We start from the raw sequence: 21,898 nt of genomic DNA, 5'->3' as shown, positions 1-21,898 counted from the left end.
GACTCCTTTGTCTTCTACTTTGGCCCATACAAATAAAGGCTTCACGTGACTCTTCATGTGCTCCGAAGGCCTTTGGAAAATGACCCTCTCATCTTCGACAGCTCCCCTCTGCATAACGTAGTAGCATAAAGGATTGTCATCAGCCTCTTCCCCGACATAATAATCCTCGTCACCCTCGGTAACTTCTAATATTCTGTCGAAGTCTGCCGGCAGGATGGACACCATGCAAATGATATTGAGGTCTTCTCCATCGCTGTCCTTGAAGTCCTCTAGCATATCTTCATCCTCATCCTCAGTTACCACCTTCACTTTTTCCTTGGCAGAGTCTGGCAAGGTCATCCCTTGTTTGATAGCATGGTCGAGATGATTAATGATTGAAGCCGAACTTGACTTGTCTTCTAGAGCATCTGCTGGCTTTATATCCCATAATGATCGAAACTTTCCACCTCTTTCTTTCTCAGCCTTCCTCTTTCTTAGAAAACGTCGAAATTGGGTCTTTGTCATTTGTTCTGGCCCATAGTAGTTCCTTGAGCCATAAGAGTAGTTCCTCGACACCTGAGAGTTGTTAACATAAGAGGATCCTTGGCCTAAGCCAATTCTCTGCCATTTCTGTCGTGGCTTTGGCTTAGGGGGTGCTGACCTAAACCACTGGTTCTTGGGCACATCAGCATTGGGGAGGTAGGTCTTGCCCTTCCCCTTTTGATCTTGGCCTTTCTGACCGCGGTGTGCTTGGGTAGTTTCAGTCAGCTCTTCATGGGGGTAAATGAGCCTCCTGTCCACAGGTACCTTCTGTTGGTAGTGCTTCTTCATCTCAGAATCTTGGTAGGCCTTTGCTGCTGACTTGTCGAAAACGGCGTTGTATCTAGGGCACAACATGACTTCTTTCTCCCCATCTTTGCTTCGAGATAGGAATTCGACGAGAGTTTCTCCAGCTTGCGGGTAGACTTACTCCAGACTAATGTCTTCAGGTGGTTCCTCCACTGCCACATCCTTGGCCTCTGATTCCCCAAGGGTCAAACCCAGGTCGAGTTTCTCAGCAATATCTACCATGCAGATGTGGAGAGGCTCCACATAGTTGGCCTCAGCTTTCTGCAATGAGTCTGAGTCGACTTTCATCTGCCCTAGCTTTAGCCTTTTCGCCATACTTGAGCCTTCCTAAATCCAGTGCTCCCTGAACGAGGTCCCTTAAACGAACACACTGTGAGGTCCAGTGACCAAAAAAGTTGTGATACTTACAATATTTTTTCCCTTTTTTTTTGTTCAGGAGAAGGCAATTTTTGGTCCTTAGGGACCACAATCAAACCATCAGATACAAGTATGTCATAAATCGCATCACATTTGGTTACATCAAACGTATAGGTTTTAACAGTAGGAATGTTATCCTTGGGGGGTTCTTCCCCAACCTTTTTTCATAAGGCTTTAGAGCTTTGCACACATAAGGATCTCCTGGCTGTAGTTCAGCCAGATTGATGTCATTAATGTCGACATCAGGGGCAACCTCATGATACACACATGTGTTTTGATAAATAGATTCAGTATCTATGTAAGCCACTTTCTCTTTCTTGGGCCATTTGTGAGTAGTTTTAGCCTTCTCGTCAGTCTTCTCTGCCTTTAATAATTCGACATGTCTCACTCTATCTGCGAGTTGTGACATATCTCGAATATACTGCGTGTCGAGTTTCTTCCTGATCGAGTATTCTAAACCACCTACAGCCAGGATAACTAGCTCATGTTCTGGGACATGAGTAAAGCATCGAGATTTCAGCATTCTGAACCTATTTAAATAATCATCAATGGACTCTGCATTCTTCCTCTTGACACTAGCCAGATCTTTCAGGCTCACCTTACACTCCCCCCTAAAGAATTGTTCGTGGAAGATTCTTTCCAATTGAGCCCAAGTGTGAACTGACCTTGGGGCAAGGGTTGTGAACCACGTGAATGCGTTCTTCGTTAGAGAACTAGGAAAATACTACATTTTCAGATTTTCATTAATGGCTAAGTCTCCAGCTTCAATCTAGTACCTAGCCACATGCTCTACCGTGGACTCTCCCGAGTTTCCTGAAAACTTAGTGAACTTAGGGACTTTCCAGCCTCGAGGAAGCTCGGCTTCAAGAACCTCTTCAGTAAAGGCTGAGACAAAATGGGGCCTATTCGCAAAGCCCTCATTGAAACCATGTTGGTTTAACAATTATTCGACAATGGCAGCAACATTCTGCTGCCCCCCAGCATTCTGGTGTCGAATTCTCTCCAAAACTCCATCAGCATGTTCATTCCTGTTCACCACGTAAAGGTTTTGGGGTGGTTGATGCACTCCCCCATTCTCCTCGAACAAGGGGTTTTCCCCTACGTTTGGGTATGCTGGCACAGGTCTATGCGCGGGAATCACGACAGGCGGGATTTGTTCGATCCCTGGCAGAGGTGCGACTTCGACTTGAGCCCTAACATTGTGGCCAAGCGCCCCATCTGATGAGCCAATTGCTGGTTATTGGCATTCGTATTTTGAATCAGAGGGTTAATAATCTCTCCCATCTGTCGAGATAGCATGTTAACCATTTCATGGTTACTATCGTCGACTTGTTGCTTGATGGCCTAAAGTGACCCTGAGTTCATGCCCGTGGGCAAGTACACTTGTGGACTTTGTCCTGTGGTGAAGCCAGGAGGGCTTACTCGACTTCCCAAGTTCATCATTGTCCCGTTTGCCCCAAAAGGGGGTACCCCAAAGGGGAGGACGTTATCAGAAAACGTCGAATAATTACCTTGCAAGCCCTGCATCAAAGATGCGGGCATGCCAAAAGGCATGTCTCTCGCAGATAGAGAGACATTTGGCATAAACGAGGTTCGGGGCACATTGGCCACTCCTCTTGTTACCGTTGAGGGTGCCACTGCCTGAACCGTCGTTGGAATGGGCATTTCCGCCATTGCGGAAACCGCTAGACTTTGAGTTGGCGTGGCGGTGCCAGAACTTAAACCGGAGGATAATTCCTCATTATTGTTACCGCTGCTTCCACCAGGACTACTCTGATTAACCACATTGGATCCTTGGGGGGAGGTCCTACCTCGATTGCTTGCCATACTTACAGTTCTACCACTCCTCAAGTGCATAAAAATAACTCACGCAAGCAGAGAACAGGTAACAAGTAACATGCAACACACAAAACACTTCTGTAAAACTTAGTTTTCACAAAAATGGTCCCAACGGGCGTGCCAATTTGTTTACGGTGATATTTGGTAAACAAACATTCTCTGAATTTGATTGGAAAAAGTTTAAGAGTTGTGGGAATTAAGGGTTCTTTTGGGAAAACGTCTTGTCAAAGTGCTGTGTGTGAAATATGAGTTTTCGACAACCAAGTGTCAATGAGTGAGTTCAGTAACTTGGAATAATCAAAACAAACAATCAAAAGGGCTGAAAGTCGAATTTCATTAAGTTAAAAGAAAGTTACACGAAATAAATCGAAAAGCTGGAAATTACATCAAATGAGAAAATATCGACAGGAAACCAAATAAACACAACACAAAGCTTGAAAGCATAAAAAGCAGGAATCTTAAATGGCTGGTTCTGCAACATACTCCTTCATGGTCACGTTAGGCTCATTGAGTCTCTTTGATGCGAACATGTGAGCTTTTTAGTGAATTTTTGGGAGTTGAGTTGGGAACCCTTTTTCGGAATGATCTTCTCCTATTTATAGTGCTTCATTGCTTCACATGTCCTTGGCGGTTTTCCTTCTCGCTGGATGAATTAGTGGGCTTAGTGATCCACGATCTCCTACTTACTTTAGAAGCTTCTTACATCGTGGGGGAGGGGTGTACCTCAACCGTTCGCCTGCATCGTGGATGGAAGCACGCTCCTCTAACCGTTTCTGTTGCAACATGTGTATTGTGCACGTGCCAATTTTGCCCGTTCAAATAGCAACTGCCTCCATCGTCAGCTTCGTCGAATTGTGCCATCAGTTTAACTTAGCATCTTTCCTGATTTTCCTGGACTCATTTCTTCGACGGGCCCATGTGGCTTTGGGCCAAATATTTTTGGGCCAACACACATGTAACAATACAGACCCACATGAATAGTACTAAGAACTAAGAAATAATAACTAGCCTTGGAAATACTCTTAAGGATGTTGAAATGAAATGTTAAGACAACATTATCCCTAATTGAAAACTTTTTTGTGTGGAATTAAATAGTACCTTTTTCCTTCTCAAAGTGAAAAAAACCATTTTGGTATCAAGATGTTCTCCCCTTGTCTCCTTCCCTCCAAGTTCTCGAACCTACAAATATTCGAATGAATTTGAACAAAATCAAACGAACCCACATCACTGTCTTTATTTAGTCTCCCACATGATTCATTTCACAGACAAGGAGGCAACATTTGAAAGCGCGCTCCTCAACTCACACTCACACCAATTCAAATCACTTCCAATTTCTCTCTCTTCCTTCATTCTTTCCCTATTTTCACTCTTCACTCACAACCAGATCCAATTCGAAACCCTAACCCACTCAATTTCTTCGCTTTTCCCCTCTTCCACTCTCAATTCATCGATCGAATGTTGCAATGGATGAGGAATGCTCTTCGGGATTAGCCTCGCACTCCAAGGTTCGTTCTTTCGAAGCTTCTTGGGTTCGATTCGATTGTTGTTGTGAAATCTGAATCAATTTTCACCCTTTTCGTTTGTTTAGGTTATGGGAGAGAAGCGTGGTAGTACCCATTTGGGAGAGAATCATGACCACGCTCGTAAACGGATCAAAATGAAAGATCTTCAATCCATTGTTCACTCCGCGGGTAATTTACATGATTTTGGTTTTCAATTTTGTAAATTTGAACTGGATTTTGGACTTACATGTTTGGAAAATTCAATCTTGTGCTTTTGTTTTCATCGCCGAGAGCAAAAGGTTGAAGCTTTTTTCAATTACGGCCAATTTCGCAATTGTGTTCTGAAAGATTTTAGCATCTGAATACTTGAACTAGGTTTTACAGTTACATGTTTGGAAGTTTCAATCTTGTGCTTTTGTTTACATGGTGGAGGGTACAAGATTAATTTTTTTTTCTTCTTTTCAATTACAGTTATACCTGTTTGAATTTCCCTGATGGGGTTTTATTTTAGTGTATGATTTGTGTTTGCATTTGTGGTGCAGAGACTAAATCTCGCGCCTCGGAATTTACGGACGATAAAGAAAACAGTGGTCAGAGTTCCTTTGGTGACAAAGAGATGTCACAAATTACTGAGGTCCCTGTAACTGTGGACATAAATGCTTCTGAAGAAGAGAAAACTCTGGATCTTAATACTGAAGCTTGCGGTGCCAGAGGTTTGTCTCTGGGTAAAAGTGATGAGAATCTTGCTAAAGAGTCGTTGTCTGAGAAGCAACAAGGTGGTAATTTTGTAAGCACAAGAGGAATTGATGTGGATCTCAATGCAGAAGATGATACTAGCTCTATAAATGTGGAACGTGGGGATTCTCACAAAGGATATGGCCGCCGCGTTAAGGCAAAGGATGTGTCTGAGAGTGGGAGCTGTATTGGACCTTTAGAAGAAAAAGATTCAATGAGAATATGGAAGGAGATGAAGCAAAATGGGTTTCTTTCATCCACCTATGGAGGAATCCCGATGCCGAAGCCACGTGGGAGGAAATGTAAAAATGAGATGCTTAAGAAAAAGATGGAAATCGCAAAGAGAGAACAGGTGAACAGATTTACAAAGATTGCGGCTCCGAGTGGACTGCTGAATGATCTAAACCCTGGAATTATTAATCATGTGAGAAACAGAAAACAGGTCCATTCAATTATTGAAGCTCTTGTAAGGTCTGAAAAGCATGAAAATAGCAGCTCAGGGAGCAAGCAAGCAACACATCGAATGAATGGAAGTATAGGAGTTAGCAAAAGGGACCTCGAGCATATGAATGATGCGGGTAAACATCAGCTTTCTTTTCCTCATGAAGAAGGGACCTTTCATTACTCTTCAGGGATTAGACAAGCACAAAAGGGTCCAGTGGCAATGAATGATTCCTCCTGCATTGTGGAGGACAATGTTTGTGACCACGACACAAATTCTATTGAGAAAGCCAGTCTTAAAAGTTGTGTATCAAAGACAAGCTATGTCACAGAAGATGATATTTTAACACTGAAATTGTCATCTTCGATGAAGGCATCAGGGAGTTCTACCAAATTTTCAAACGAGGAATCATCAAATGTCATGATGGTTTCCCCTCTTTCCCTAAAAGGCTCGTAGGCATTTCTTCATTCTTTTACTTCTATTATTTTTTTCCAGTTTTAATTCCTTGTCTTCTTTCATTGTTGTTCTTGATAGCATTTCATCTTATGCTTAGAGATAGGAAGGGATCAATTCTTTTTACTTTTTGGGGTCTGAAAGCTAGTGATGGAATGATATATTAGAAAAATTATTTTTTACATCATACTAGTTTAGAAATCATGCTATTGGTCCTAAAAATGTTGTTGTGCATCACTGTTTCAGCTTGTCAATATGCATGAAGCATAGACACCCGTACGACATTTGTACTTCACGTGTCAGACACCAGACACCTTTTTGCGGTGTTTGAGCAAAATATTTTTTTCCTTCAGCTCTGACACCTCATGCCAAGTCCTCTTGTTGGTCAGACACTTGTGTGTTTGTGTGTGCATGCGGTGTCCTACATTTTTTATGTTAGCCGTGTCTTGTCCGGTGTCGGAGTCGGTTGTTTCATAGAATATGTACCATATAGATTTAGCTACAAAAGAAACAATAGCCATAGCTGATATAAATGCTTGTTTGGGCCTTTACTGATATTGGTGCTTTTATGTTTTTCAGCTGCCACTGTTGCTTCACAATGGTTGGAGCTTCTACATCAAGACATCAAAGGTCGTCTTTCAGGTAATGCCTTATTGATTTCATTTGACCATGTTTTGGAGAGGGAACTACTTTACATGTTGTTTTTATACTACTTACATATGGTTTTTAAACTCTTCTCTACACTTCCAGCTTTACGTCGCAGTAGGAAGAGAGTTCGATCTGTAATCTCAACTGAGTTACCTTTTCTTATATCGAAGGAATTTGCAAATAGCCAGGATTATGATCCTTATGCTGCGAACATGTCTGCTGGATTTCCCACTTGCAAAACAGCAGAATTGCATCGGGCTAGGTGGAGTGCTTTGTTTGATCATATGGATGAAGCACTTTCAGAAGAAGAAAAACAACTTGTGAGTGCAAAACAGGCAGAACATTTTTTTTCATGGTCTTAAGGTTTATTTTAGACTTTTTTTTAGTTCAAGCTATGCTAAAGGTACGCTCTGAATTTACACGTGTACATGCAAGAATAATAAGTTAGTGTTTGGTTTGTTTTCTATTTTCATTTTCAATTAGTATGTTTTTATTCATAATTACTAAATGTCACCCTACTTTTCTTTTTGTCAAAGTTTTATGTAGGAAAAATAAAAACTTTTTCTTGTTATCGTCCTTTATTGTACAAAACCTTGAGGAAGTATAATGAAAACTAGGTATCACTTTTTAATTATTGATTGGAACAGTCAAGTTGAAGGTACATTTTAACATCAGACCATGCCTGCAAAGCTTAGGGTCTATTTTATTTAAGTTTCATACAATTCTCTCCTTCCTTGTGTAAGGTGGATACTTAGATGTGTCCATGGCGAGATCTGCTAGCTAGGAAGGTTCCAAGTTGTTTGGTTCTTTCATTTGATTACATAATTAAGGAGAAAGGAGTTTGCGTGCTTTTTCTTCATCTAAATCTAAACTTTTTCCTGGTTCATAATTTCAGGAAAGTTGGTTGAATCAAGTAAAAGAAAAGCAATTACTATGTGGTCAGGGTCTGCAACTTGTAAACTGGAGCAAGGTTTATGGTTTACCAGAGCTGGGAACTTCAGAAAATGACTCCAGGTAAATGTGTTAATACATGATATAAGCTTATACGCCATTGTGCTATTAAATTGGAACAGGATGATTTTTCGATATCCATATATTTACATTATGATTGTTAGAAGTATAGTATCTTCACCTAATGGCTTAAGCTTTTGGGATAGGTAGTTCATGACATATGTCATAGCCTTTATAACAAAGTGGTCTAGAGTTCGATCTTTATTGCCCCCAATCCCCCATAATTCTAATAAAAAGAAAAGTTGAGTTTTAGCTCAAGGTATGTGAGCTTGTGCATCGTCCATGCTTCAAGCTTAGTGGTTGCATAAAGAGGTGTGTTAGAATTATAATATAAAACCATTCTCGTGTCTTCACCCAACAACTTAAGATATTGGGATATTTGGTTAATGAAAGTAATGACTCACAAATTGTGATAATACGTTTAAGGAATAAGAAAATAAAGGGAAGTATTTTGTTGTGTAAAATAGTAAGAGAGGTTGATGTTTGGAAGTCTATTGAAGAAATTTGTTTTAACGAATCCAACTTCAAAAGTTTGACTGCAGACTGTGTAGTCATATTAAGTGGCAAGAATATGCATCTGTTAGGTGTGTGAACTTGGGGCTTAGCAACAATGTCATGTTGATACCTGACATGACAAATTTACATTTAGCTGGACGATATACTAGACATATTGTTGATGTACATGATTGCTTTTTGCTTTTTACTCTCTACTTTTGCTTCTTCTGAAAGGAAGTAGAGTTTCTGAAAGAGAAGAGGTATTTTTTGTTTTTTTATCATTTTGATAGCCATGTTTTGCATATGGAGTATAGAGGTCTCTTAGAAGATGCTTTCAATTTACATAACTTCCTATGGTCAAATTTCATCCTGTGCATTGCATAAGTAGTGTTCTTCTTAGTCACTAATGGAAAGAAGCTTATAAAATTGGCTGCCTCACTTAGCTCTAGTGTCTTGAATTGTACTGCAACTAGGAATTTTTCAAGCAAACTGGTCAATGTTTTCCTTCCCTCTCTTTCATGCATCTTCCAAAGTCCAAACATATAAACATACTATTTTTCACTCATTTTTCTTCCTATCAACTTCCCTCATTCCAAAACACCCCTAAACAAACAGTGTCAATATATTGGCTTTATCTCAGTCTTTACCTTTGACAGCATTATAATTTGCACATAATTATCTGCCAATGTATAAACCTATTATATTATAGCCTATAGAGCGAAGCTTACTGTCACAACTCACAAAGCTGACAATTATGATGTTCTATAATGTGCAGAGTCTCACAATTAGATAGCTCGGAGAAAGAGTTAGCGGTTAATGCAGCTGCAGCTTCCATATATTCAACATGCAATTTTCTGTTGTCAGAGTTAACCTGCATGTGACAGAGTTTGTACGTTTATCTAATACATAGCGTTGCAACCGTATCTTGAACGAGTGATGATATCCGTCAAGAACCAAAAAGAAAAAGTAATTGTCATGGTTATGTAGAGAAGCTAAAGCCTAGGTTCTCATGAACTAACACTAGGTATCATAATAATACTTATGATTTTTTCTTCTTCTTTGGTGTAATACATGGTATGGTTGTAACACTAGCTGTTGAATTAATTGTTTTCTTTTTTTAACTTTTGCCAAACGTCACCGAATGTTTTTTATTAACATTCGTTTATTAAAAGTCTGAAGTTAAAAAAATCTAATTTAAAGAAATAAACTTAAAAAGCAGAGAAATAAGGGGAGTTTGCATTGATGTAAATGCGCTAGAGTCCACTCTGTTGGCATTGAGGGAAGAATAAGTAATCGTCTCCAATAAATCATAACAATGAATGTAAATGTTCATAGCTTATCTAGCTTTATCCTTCGGGAAGCCACTTGAGAACATGTGGACCTGATTCAAACGCTCCTCTTGACTGACATTTACAATTTGTGCTTGTTCCAATAAAAATGGGTAAATGGTTCTTGGCGTTGGGAGCTTATATGGCGTAGACCAATTCTGGATAGAGAGGTGATTTTGATGACTGAATTTCTGAACCTTGTGTTCAGTTACTCTTTCAGATGATTGGATTTGGACCGAAGAAGAAAGAGGCCATTTCTCTGTTAAGTCTGCCTATTTAATTCTGCAAGGAGCAATAGTGGAGCCTAATGACAAAGTGTTTCGCACTCTCTAGTCCTTGAAAGCCCCTTCAAATGTTCTGTCACTAGCTTGGAAGGTGCTGAAAAGCAGAATCCTATCAAAGGAGAATCTGAAAAAAAAAAAAGGAGAATTTTACAAAACACACCCCAATTTCCTTGCTCCTTCTGCTCACTTGCTGAGGAAACAACTTCACACATGTTTTTCACCTGCCCGTTATGGAGTGTTTGGGTTTTTATTTCGGCAAAAATTCACCCACGTTTTTGAAAAGGTTACTAAAGTGACCCTCGAGAAATCGGGGCGTTACAAAAGGGTTGTCACTCTGGCGACCACCATAACGGGCTATCAAAGCTCATTTTAGTTTGACCCAAGTCAAAACCTTCTTTATTTCACAAAGGAGATTGAACCAGAGGATTGTGGCTCCTTCCATGCCCAGCTTGGCCAAACACACCTTCACTTCCTCAGACGTCCTTTGTACTTTGAAGTATGTCTCAGTACGGGTGATCCACCCAACCGAGTTTGTACCATCGAACGATGGCAGTTCCACCTTCTTCACTGCCATTTTGTACTCTATTGCAAAGTCCTCCAAGAGTAGAGAGCCTGAGGTCTCCTCCTGACGCTCATTGCGCAATTTTGTAAACTCCAACAGTATGGATTGGCGGAATTCTACCAAGGATTGCAGCATAGAAGCCTCCATCACCGACATACGCTCCTCTAACGCGTAAACTCTGTCAGACATCTTCGGTGACATGGACAACAACACACCAAGATAGGTTTATGGACAAATCTGAATGAACAATGTTCGGGGATGAACAGTGCTCGCGGGTGAATAGTACCTGATGAATAGTTTTTGCAGGGTCTGTAGCGCGCGGCGGTGGTTGGAAGAATTCGAATTCGGCAGGTCGAACCAATGATAGAACTCAGAATTTCTGAGGTAGATTATAATTGAATATGAAAGGAAAAGATGAGCACAAGACTCTACAATGGAAAATACTCCAGAGTTTGCGACTCCTCACCAGAGAGATATTCTCTCATAACCTAATTCTCACCAGCAAAACATGCATCCTTTCTCCTGCTCTCCTTCCTCCTTATAAAACCCCGATTAACCTAAAATAACCTAGCTGCCACATAGGCTACACATATTTATTTTTAATATATAAAATAACACTAATACTAATTATCTTCAATCCTTCTAACTCTATTGCTCTGGCTTGGAGGATCCTTCTCAATAGAATTCAAACGAAGGCAGATTTGGTACATAGGAATGCTTTACCTCCTAATTCTGGTGTGGAGTGTGGGCTATGTTTGAGTGAGGAGGAAAATTGCCACCATCTGTTTTTTGGTTGTATTGTAAGCTGGAAGGTTTGGATGAGAATTTGCAACTGGCTTGGTGTGTCCACAGTCTTGCAGCAGGAGCCTATTGCAAACTTTTCACAATTCTGTGCGTTTCAGGGGACAATGTCTTGTTCTAAAACTATGGCCTTGATCTGGATTGCTACTGTGGGTGCAATATGGTATTTTAGAAATGGTGCTGTTTTTAGAGGGGAGGAGGTGAGTGTAGACAGAATTGTTGAATTAATACAGTTCAGGTCTTGGTTATGGTTGAAGGTGAAGGGAAAATGTTCTTTGGTGTCACATTATGACTGGGTTTCTCAACCTGCATACTGTATTCAATTGATGAATTGAGTGGAGGGTGGGATTATTTGCTAGTGGTCTTTTCTGGTCTGCTGTTTGCATTAGTTGAAAAACTGTCATCTTGGTATATTGTTGAGTGTTGGTGTTATTTTTTGGTGGTGAGCGTGAGGCTAGTTAATGTAGCAAAGGGGATATTTTTTTTGCTCATTCAGATTGACTATGGGACCTGTTATTGTGTTTCTTGGCTGGTGTTCCTTGGTGCTATATCTACTGTATACTATAGGGAGGCTCGTGACCTTAATGGAGTTTCATATGTGGCTCTTCCAATTTATAGTACAACATAGGGCTGTGGTTTTTTCTTTTTGATGGCTGACTGTGGATGCTAAATTGTTGCTTTATGGTGAATAGAGGGCAATTGGAGGGCAACTTCAAAGGAGGATTTGTTTTGATAGGAAGGGGGTTTGGCTTGTTCTATGACTTCTATCTTTGTTGAGTATAATACTGCTGGTGTTTTCTTTGGCTGCTTCATTGGTGCCAAGGCTTTGGGATTTGGTGGCTGCAAGTAATGAAGGTTATTATGGTGATCACTTCCATTAGCACTTTAACTATTTGTTGGAGTATATATTGAGGACAGTGGTGGAGGAGACTTCTTTTGCTATCTTGCTATGCTGTGTTGTGTGTTTGCTTTATTTCAGGTGGATCGTGGTTTTTGGCTTTAGAGATGCAAGTCAAATGTTTTATTTTTGGCTTGGTGAATATTTTCAAGGTTGGTGGTGACGCTGCTCTTTTCTTGGAGTACTCTACATATTATTTTGGCTCTCTGGAATTTATATTGAAGGCAATGGTTGGTGTTATCAATTAAGCAGATTTGGTTTGGTGTAGGGGCAGTAGCTTGAGTTGTAATTGTACTCTATTTAGTGTTTATTATATTACTCCTTGGAAGGGTCGTTTTTTATCTTAGTAAGAGATACTCTTTTTTCTTCACTAGGTTTCCCAAAGGGGTTTTCCCTAGTAAGGTTTTAATGAGGCCTCTTCCTTTGATCTCTCTTCCTTGGAGGGGTTGGTGGTGGGTTAGTAAATGGTTCTTTACCATTTTATCAATAGGCTAATGTCTTATTGTATCTTCTCTGTGCTCTTTCTCTTTTTGTATTGGGTTGAAGTACCCATTGTACTTCGCTTCAATATAAATTTTCTATTGCCTATAAAAAAAATCTCTAATAACCCCATCCCACTGATCAAAGAAATCCCCCCTAATAAATTGAATCCCACTAATCAAGGGAATCCTGCCAGCCCCACCCCCACTCATTAATCCTCATATCTGGTGTCCTATCAGACACAATTAGACCCCCTTCTTGTGTCCCTATGATTAACTTTAGTTGGTATTAGAGTCTCAATTGGTTTTAGAGTCTCGCTCTTGGTTGACATCTTAATAGATATAGAGAAGATCCAATGGCTGACAACTAACATACATCAATCATGAGCGGCAAATCCACCATCAAAATCCCTCTCCCCAAGAACAACAACTACACCTACTGGAAAGAAAGAATGAAGTTGCTTGTGGAGCTCACAAGCTGCAAATTGTGGAGCAAAAGAGACTATGCCATTGCAAATGAAGCAAATTGAGAACATATATATCATAATCAAATCAATGCAAAAGAAAATATCTTTCTCATATTCTCATTAAGTGAATATGAATATGAGAACGTACGCAAGTAATCTACTACCGAGAACATCTGAGATGCCTCAACAATGGCTCATGAGGAAACTTCAAATGTTTAAAGATCAAACTTCAAGATCCATATCTATCTCATATGAACTCTTTTGATCTGGATATTTTGCTACGACTCTTGGAATCACCCCATCTACTAATGGCAAAGATAAAGTATAATCATACCTCAAAACTTTGGTGATTCCTTAAGAAACAAGGTAGATTTCATTATTCAACACTCATCTAAAAATTGAAGTCTGAAGATCAATCTTAAAAAGATGAAGGATGAAAGTTGAAAGGTGCACTGAAGCAATAGAGGAAGAGCCAAATCAATATGAAAGAAACAAAGTTTGGATTATGGTTCCTAAATCAAGACAAAAAAGGACCAGATCTTTGGTGCACATGGGTTGACACAAACATGACAGACAAAGAAGAATAAAGCAAGTTCGGAAAATTCCCAAGTACTATATCCTTACTCATAAGGTGAAACTCAATATACATAAGCCTTATCTTGCTACATACTTTTAGTTGATTGTTATCTTTGTATTGCTTTCTGCTTAATAGTACTTCACATGCTCTACTCTATTTTTTTTTCCTGGGTATCGTTTCTTTGATTGGTGGTGGCCAAATTTGCCCCCAAACCACCAGCATAACCTACCACACGACATAGCCTGATTCCGAAAATGTAACATTCCGATCTGATGACTGACCTCACACTGACAACACGAGTCTTTTCAGCGTGCTTTGTCCTGACTTACGCGCTTCTCGAGAAAATTTCCCAGGAGATCACTCATCCCAATATTGCTCCAAGGCAAGCACAGTTAACCATGAAGTTTTTTATGAGTTGGGCTCCCGAAAAGAAGATGCGTCTTGTTGTCATGAGTGATACCAATCAAATCTTTTATTCCCTCCTCAACTGTATAGTCTCATACTTATGCAGTCTCAGAATACCTCTTCTTCGGGTGCGAGATCGGTTCATTCTGCGTCCCTCTGCCTAGAAGCCTTGCAGAAGCTGCTCCTTGTCCGTTCCTCATTGTATTGGCGATCACTCCCCGCCCTCGTTGGCCCCGGGTATCACAGGCCCACTAGCATCCGCTTGGTTCGTCCCCAAACCACACCGTAGTGGGAGAGGTCGGCTCTGATACCTTTTGTAACATCCTGATATGACGACTGACCTCACACTAACAACATGAGTCTTTTCAGCGCGCTTTGTTCTCACTTACGCGCTTCCTGGGAAAACTTCCTGGTACTTGTTGTCATGAACAGTACCAATCAAGTCTTTTATGCCCTCCTCAACTGTATAGTCTCATACTTATGCAGTCTCAGAATACCTTTTCTTCGGGTGCGAGATCGGTTCATTCTGCGTCCCTCTGCCTAGAAGCCTTGCAGAAGCTGCTCCTTGTCCGTTCCTCATTGTATTGGCGATCACTCCCCGCCCTCGTTGGCCCCGGGTATCACAGGCCCACTAGCATCCGCTTGGTTCGTCCCCAAAGCACACCGTAGTGGGAGAGGTCGGCTCTGATACCTTTTGTAACATCCTGATATGACGACTGACCTCACACTAACAACATGAGTCTTTTCAGCGCGCTTTGTTCTCACTTACGCGCTTCCTGGGAAAACTTCCTGGTACTTGTTGTCATGAACAGTACCAATCAAGTCTTTTATGCCCTCCTCAACTGTATAGTCCCATACCTATACAGCCTCAGAATACCTCTTCTTCGGGTGGAAGATCCGTCCATTTATGTGTCCCTTTGCCTGCCAGGAGCCGCTCCTTGTCCGTGTGTCATTGCACCGACGATCACTCCCCGCCCTCGTCGGCCCCGAGTGTCATAGAAAACAGAGACCCACCCACGGTTGATTACAAATCAAGTCATACACATCTCAGTTTTGGTCAAGTGGGCTGAAATTAGCTCGAACCTGCCCGATGCTCCGACCTAGTTTTTACCTCACACAACACTTGGGTAAGAAGTAACAAGGGACGCGCTTCAGTATGTGGGCCAAAACATGGGCGCCTTTAGCATGCACAACAAATACTTGTGCAAAGTTTCACAATGACCTATTTACCTATTATCATAGGTAGAGGAGCAAGTCAATTCTTTTCTTTAAAAAAAATTATTCAAATTTGATCCAAATCTATCCTAAATTATATTAGGACCCCTCCTCCTCCCTTCCTCCACCTCCTCTCCCCTCAACCTCCTCCCCTTCGCCACAACCACCGAATCTTCTCCCAAAACACTAGGGCCAACTTTGAATTAATTTGGAATATGATTCTAGTGTCAATATAGAAATCATATTAGTTATGGGCCAAAGTATAAGAAAGCTTTTTTTTTTAAAAAAGAAACAACAACATATGGAGGTCAAAATGGGTTTGTGCAACTTTAAAAAAAATCCTTTGCAGGTTCCGCTAGAAGGCCCCCCTAAGACGGGTTTCGTAGAACAAAATCTTATCCTCCGGTGTCACGAAATGTTTTCTTGCTGCTTCTCTATCTCACACACTCATCCTCCTCTAAACCTCTTCGGTTTCCCTTGTCGAACGTTAACTCCCTCCCACCACCGCCACCACCAGCTTCAGTTGAAGCAGCAGCAACAACCCAAGAGAATCATTGTCTTCAGCTACGAAGTGGGTGGCGGTTACGCCGCGGAGGAACAACTCCACCACCGGAATGAACCAGATATTGATACTTCTGCCCAGCGTGAGGCACTTCTCAATGGAGGTGAACAAGTCATCTCTGTTCTCCAGGAAATGATTACCCTTTTGGAAGAAATGGATATTCAAGAAGAAGAATCTGAGAAAGTTGCAGTGGAGCTCGCTGCTCAAGGAGTTATTGGAAAGAGAGTTGATCAGATGGAGTCTGATTTCATGTTGGCTCTTGATTACATGATTCAGCTTGCTGAGCAAGACCAGGATGATAAGGTAGTATCATTTTTAAATACCACTTTAAAAAAAAAAAACTTGATTCATTTTATGTTATGTTCCATTCCTTATAGATTTGTATACATTTTATGTAAAATCAACCTGTGATTGGTGCACAAACTTAAATTAATTTGAAGTTTCATCAACAAACTATCCTAAAAGCTTATGTTGTTGGGTTCACACATGAATGGTTTTTTGTTATATTTCTAACATGCCCACATACAAGAGTCCATTGGGCTTGCGGACAATGCACAAGTCCAACTACATTGTGTCGAACAAGGATTAGAAGTGCGAACTAGACACTAGGGAGAAACTAGAAGAGTGAAGGAAGAGATGGGTTTCAGGCAAACTAGGAATGAGATTGGCAAGCGGAATAGCAGGTAGAGTAGAGTCAAGGGTTGTGCAACAAGATTTTGGGATTTGAACATAGGAAAATATGATTTGTTTTTAACTAGGTTATGTGACCTGATACAGTTTGTTTCCAGCTGCAAACTTGATTTGGGGCGAACAATCCTATGATTCAATGATTTAGAGTGGTGATCCTACATGAGTTAACCTGGACTGGGCGAGACCCCCATCCCCTAGAGGGACTTGCCCAGGGACAAGGAAGTGCCCAGGGACAAGGAAGATCATGTAAAGCGGAACCGCTAGTGGCGAAGGAAAAGACTTAGGTAGATTAGGGTCTCACCCAGGCTTGTTAATAGCGCGCTATAGCGGCGCAATAGCCTATAGCGTAGAGGCCTGGGGGTTCACCGCTACTCCACTATTCACCGCTATTTGCGCTATTTTCCGCTATAGCGCCGCAATAGCGCTCGAAATAGCATTTTTTGGGATTGCCGCTACACTACGCTATCTGCCATTAACAACCCTGGTCTCACCTAGGGTGATCGCCAGTGGCGGTCGAGAGGTGTAAGGGAATTGGGCCGAGGGCATTAAGGCTCAACTAGCTCTGTTAGTGAAAGAATTAGGGCTCCGTGTAACCTCCCAATAAAAGGGGACTTTGACATCATTGTAAAAGACTTTTGGCATTTTATCTAAAAAAGGATTAGGTTATTAGCACACCCTCTCTGCTAGGGTTTGAGGCCTATACCCTTTCTGAGTGTTCATTCCGGAACATAACCATTTTGCAAGTTCAGTATTGCTTGGAAGGCCATAATGCGTAGACTCTTATGATCCAATGAGTTGAGTCACAAGTTTGACGACCATGATGAAGAAGAAGGGGAAACAAAATAATGCAGGATTGCTTTATTCCCTTGAATACCTAATGCGAGTACGAAATCTACATACATAGCCAAAATAGAGTCAATGAAATGTGTGCACGAGAGTTAGAAACTTTATAAGTTAATGATTGCCAAGAAAATGATTTTTATTGTCTCACAAATTTATTAGAATAGGTAATGTTAAAAATAAGGTACAGAAATTTGCAAACCTGTAGACTCATCGAATTTTTCTGGTTGTTCCGATACCTTAATGAACATAAACAAATTAGTTTTTGAGTGGGTAGTGTTTCCTTCTCCTTAGAGCAATCCCCAATTCTAGAAGCCATGCTAAGATCACCTAAAAGAGAAAATGAACTAGTAGGGCTTTGAACTTTCATCTAAGTCCCAAAAGGAATGCTTAGTATCGATTTAAAATAAAGCAAAATGGAAGGAAAAGAGAAAATGCAGAGCAGGAGGAGGAGACAACCGTGACAGAAGAAAATTCATGAGGTTGAGTCTTTGAATCTAATTTGTTTAAATGAAACTGGGCGACACATTATTGGGAACAGACTAATGGTTTTTGTTTCATGTTATTTTATTTCGTACTGTTCTGCTTTTGTTTCTTTGTTTTCATAATGGGTGTCATACTGCAATTGATGCAACTTACTTGTACTCATACATGCACACACTTATTGGTTCTTCCTATTTGATCATATCAAGAGAAGGATATTGTACATCTGGCTATCCCTCAAGCCCTCTAAATGATACCTCTATCCCATAATTTAATACTCTTTTAGCAAAAAACACTGTCATTATTTTGTGGGTAGGAAATAACCGCTTATCTCTTTCCATTCAGCGCAAGTCACTGTTGGAAGTTATCAAAGAGACTGTATTATCACATCTAACAAAAAAATGTCCGCCCCATGTAAGTTCTTTAAATGTCTTGATCATATTTTTGATTTAAGAATGGTTCCAACTTATATTTTGAATATCAATGTTCAATACTTCCCCTCGTCATTTAGGTTCAAGTAATTGGTCTTCTATGTAGAACTCCCCTAAAGGAAAGCAGACATGAATTACTACGCCGAGTTGCAGCCGGTGGTGGAGTTTTTAAAGGCGAAAATGACTTGAAGATTCACATCCCAGGGGCAAATCTTAATGACATAGCTAACCAAGCTGATGATTTAGTAGAGGTATTTATAGAAATTTCAAGCATTATATAAATTACCTGGATCTTGCTGACTTTTGAACTTTATAACGTCTCATATATGGCAGTTGGCATCTATCTGACTGTGGTTAGTAAAATGTAATTTATAAAAGATGTATGAGAATAAATTAGATTTTTTCTTCCAGTATTCAGTTTCCTTTTATTTTTTCCATTTGACATGTCATATGCTGATGTCTGCTATCAATCCAAATGGATGAGAATAAATTAGATTTGATCTCATATTATGTTTCTTCACAGTTTCAGTACTACTAAGTATTATCAAGTAATAATATTTTTCCAATCATACCTTTCTAGTAATCCTTTTAATTGGCTTTCAAAAAACAAAAAGGAAATAAAGGCCATAATAACTGAAATAATATCACAGTGAAACAGAATAGAGGAAAACTGGAAAAAGGAAGATAGGAATTACTCTATCCTAGAGTTGTACCATTTACATTATTTACAATACATCAATAGTTTTCGTTTTCCATCAATTTTCATTATTTTTAAAATTATGTCGGTCTTTCAAGAGCTGTCTTTCTTTTGTATTGTTCATTCTCCTAGAAGTACTCTAAAATGTTCAAGTACTTCCATTATTTTTTCAATCGAGTGAATTTTTTTTCCCTCTATCTTGAATATTGACAAGTAAATCTCATGAGTTCTAGATAATATGTGTGTTTGGTTAATAGTCTTGTGGTGAACTATGTTTGTAGACAATGGAAACTCGTCCTGCTGTGCCTGATCGAAAACTTCTGGCAAGGCTTGTTTTGATCAGAGAAGAAGCTCGTGATATGATGGGAGGGGGGATTTTGGATGAACGAAATGACCGTGGATTAAGTACTCTACCTCAATCTGAGGTATGTTGATGTGTAGTTTTCATGTTTGACCTTAATATGGTTTTACTTCTGGTGAAATTTTACCCATTTTTGTGTCAATTTCACCTGATTATTTCTGTTGCTAAAAGGGCATGGAAATGTCCACAACATGTGGACATGTGGACATCTAAAAGTAAACCAAAATGCTATTCATTGTAAAAATATCATCGGCGTGACTGTTAGTAGCGCAGGTGAACTTCTTAACCAAATTGGTGGCTTTAAAACCTGGGAAAGTCGTGCTTGGAATGATAAGAAATGTAATGCAAGGAAAAGATGAAGGTGCAGACAACTCTGGCCGGAGCGATGAAGATGACACCACACATAGGGTTACAAGTGGAATTGCTGGAAGGGTGGGTTGAATTGGATGGATGTGTATTACTTAGCTAGTTACTGTGTTATACAAACAAGTCATAGTCTCTGAATAGCATATTTATTATTTAACTTGCCATGATATCCAGGCTAGTGTGACAGGACGGAAGCCACATCCAGTACGCCCTGGCATGTTTCTTGAGACTGTCTCTAAGGTAATGCTATGTCCCTTTTTATTTCAGTTGAATAGTTTGCTCTGAAGCGTAGCGGGTTGAGAATTCCTTGAAGTTGCAAAATACTTGGTTCAGTTTAAAATTTCATCCTCTTGGGACCCAATACTATTGTACTGTGATATTTTTTCCCTAAGTTGTTGTTTAACAGCGTGATTAAGTTGATTTGAGTGATCTTCTTTTCCAGTGTATGCAGTTCTAATTGATATTTTTTGATTCATGGCTTACCAGGTCTTGTCTGGTATATATGCGGGAAATGACTCTGGCATCACTGCACAACATCTAGAATGGGTAAATTTTCTATCTCTTATGAGAATCATAAGTTTTCCTATGTTCAATATCATGTGCTGTTTATACGTTACCCTATTGGAAATATAAGCACCACTTTTATTAAAAATATATATTTTTAACTTTATGCGCAAGCTTCTAGAATTTTATGTTTTTTTTTTATCTTTTTGGAATTTTATATTATCTCGAAGATTCACTGAATGACTTGTTTCTCTTGTGTCTTTCTTTGGTTCCAGGTTCATCAAAAGACACTTCAAGTGCTTCAGGAGATAGCATTTAGCTAGTTCTCTCCCTCTCTCCATATAATTTTATTTGTTATGAACGAAGGTGGTCCATTCTGTATCCACTCTTTAGCCTTGTGCTGCCAAAAGTTAGGCTGTTTATAGGGATAGCATTACAGGTTGTTATAAAACATTAGAACCTAAGCAAAATGAATAATGTAATTTGTTATATATGAGTTGAAAAAGAACAGTAGACATTAGAATTTTTGAACTTTGCTTTGGGCTTCTGGTTTGAGCGTGATGCACTTAAACCGTGATTTGTGACATTTCCCATAGTTCTGCTTAGTTAAATATTTATTTTACATGATAGTTTTGCTGCTGAGGTAAAGCTTTGAATCTCTGGAATTAGATCTTTGAACCGATGGTCATCCACTCTCCAATCAGATCTTTTACCTTGTGATAATGTGTAATTAAACACTCATTAAGTAGTTGCATATTCAAATTTACTTTTACATTTAGAGTCAACTACAGACATCTTTCACGTCTTCATGATGTTTATAAGGCTTTTTTAGAAAGAAACAAAAATGTGTGCTATGCCAATAAAATTCTTATGAAGACATTATTCACCTCAAATAAATCAATCCGAAAGAAACCCTCTCAATAAGTTGAAAGACTTTAAAAGAAGGCCGTGGAACTGACAAATGAGATTGCTAAATTTACAAAAGGACAGGAAGACATTAGCATTATACTTGGAACAAGCAGATCCCCTTTTGATGAATCTGCCATATGTTAATGAAGAACAAGAAGATTTTTATTCCTCAAAAACTCTTTCTTGTTCTACCAATAAAAAGTCTAGACACATTACAAGCAAGTGTGCCCCGTAGAGGAGCCATATACTGATGTTCATTTTTGTAAATTCCGATTTCTAGCTTTCGGCGTGAAATGATGTGTTGAGAAGTCTCAGATTGACTAGAGATATGACCAATATAACTCATATAAAAATGCAAACCTTAACTATTAAACTAACTTTTGGGCTGAGTTAGACTTCCTAAATTCTAATATTAAGGATCCAAATCACTCATTTTAATACACGGGGGTGGGTTTACACATTCGCTTAAAGTGAGGAAATAAAAGTGCAATGGATCCTAAAAGGCTAAAACTATCTATGAACCATGACAAAAAAAGCTCCATTATAAAAAGTTAAAAAAAGGCATTTTGTTTGTTCTTTGGACAAGGTGACAAACCTTACGCAACCTGGACTTGTCAGTCCACATCATCAAAGCTAACCACAACACGTTATCTATTCTCTTCTCATAAA

The 21,898-nt window shown here is 39.7% G+C and overlaps 2 protein-coding genes across 2 annotated transcripts; both read left to right on the top strand.

Moving 5' to 3' along the window:
* The first annotated feature begins 4,223 nt into the window (after window positions 1-4,223).
* On the top strand, window positions 4,224-9,491 carry LOC130734475 (uncharacterized). The gene is made up of 7 exons (XM_057586917.1): window positions 4,224-4,589; window positions 4,673-4,775; window positions 5,129-6,211; window positions 6,796-6,858; window positions 6,967-7,184; window positions 7,760-7,878; window positions 9,146-9,491. The coding sequence occupies exons 1-7, from the start codon at window positions 4,548-4,550 to the stop codon at window positions 9,249-9,251; spliced, it is 1,734 nt and encodes a 577-aa protein (XP_057442900.1). The 5' UTR covers window positions 4,224-4,547; the 3' UTR covers window positions 9,252-9,491.
* A 6,220-nt stretch (window positions 9,492-15,711) lies between these two features.
* LOC130734474 (protein PEP-RELATED DEVELOPMENT ARRESTED 1, chloroplastic) lies at window positions 15,712-20,949 on the top strand. Its single transcript, XM_057586916.1, has 8 exons — window positions 15,712-16,251; window positions 18,307-18,375; window positions 18,473-18,643; window positions 19,371-19,514; window positions 19,724-19,882; window positions 19,991-20,056; window positions 20,303-20,362; window positions 20,596-20,949. Exons 1-8 carry the CDS (start codon window positions 15,802-15,804, stop codon window positions 20,641-20,643), a joined length of 1,167 nt encoding a protein of 388 aa, XP_057442899.1. The 5' UTR covers window positions 15,712-15,801; the 3' UTR covers window positions 20,644-20,949.
* Window positions 20,950-21,898: the final 949 nt, after the last annotated feature.

Source organism: Lotus japonicus, chromosome 1, assembly GCF_012489685.1.
Source record: "Lotus japonicus ecotype B-129 chromosome 1, LjGifu_v1.2".
NCBI classification, from domain to species: Eukaryota; Viridiplantae; Streptophyta; class Magnoliopsida; order Fabales; family Fabaceae; genus Lotus; species Lotus japonicus.
The sequence above is the reverse complement of the archived record's forward strand: the minus strand, read 5'-3'. Positions and strand labels throughout refer to the sequence as shown.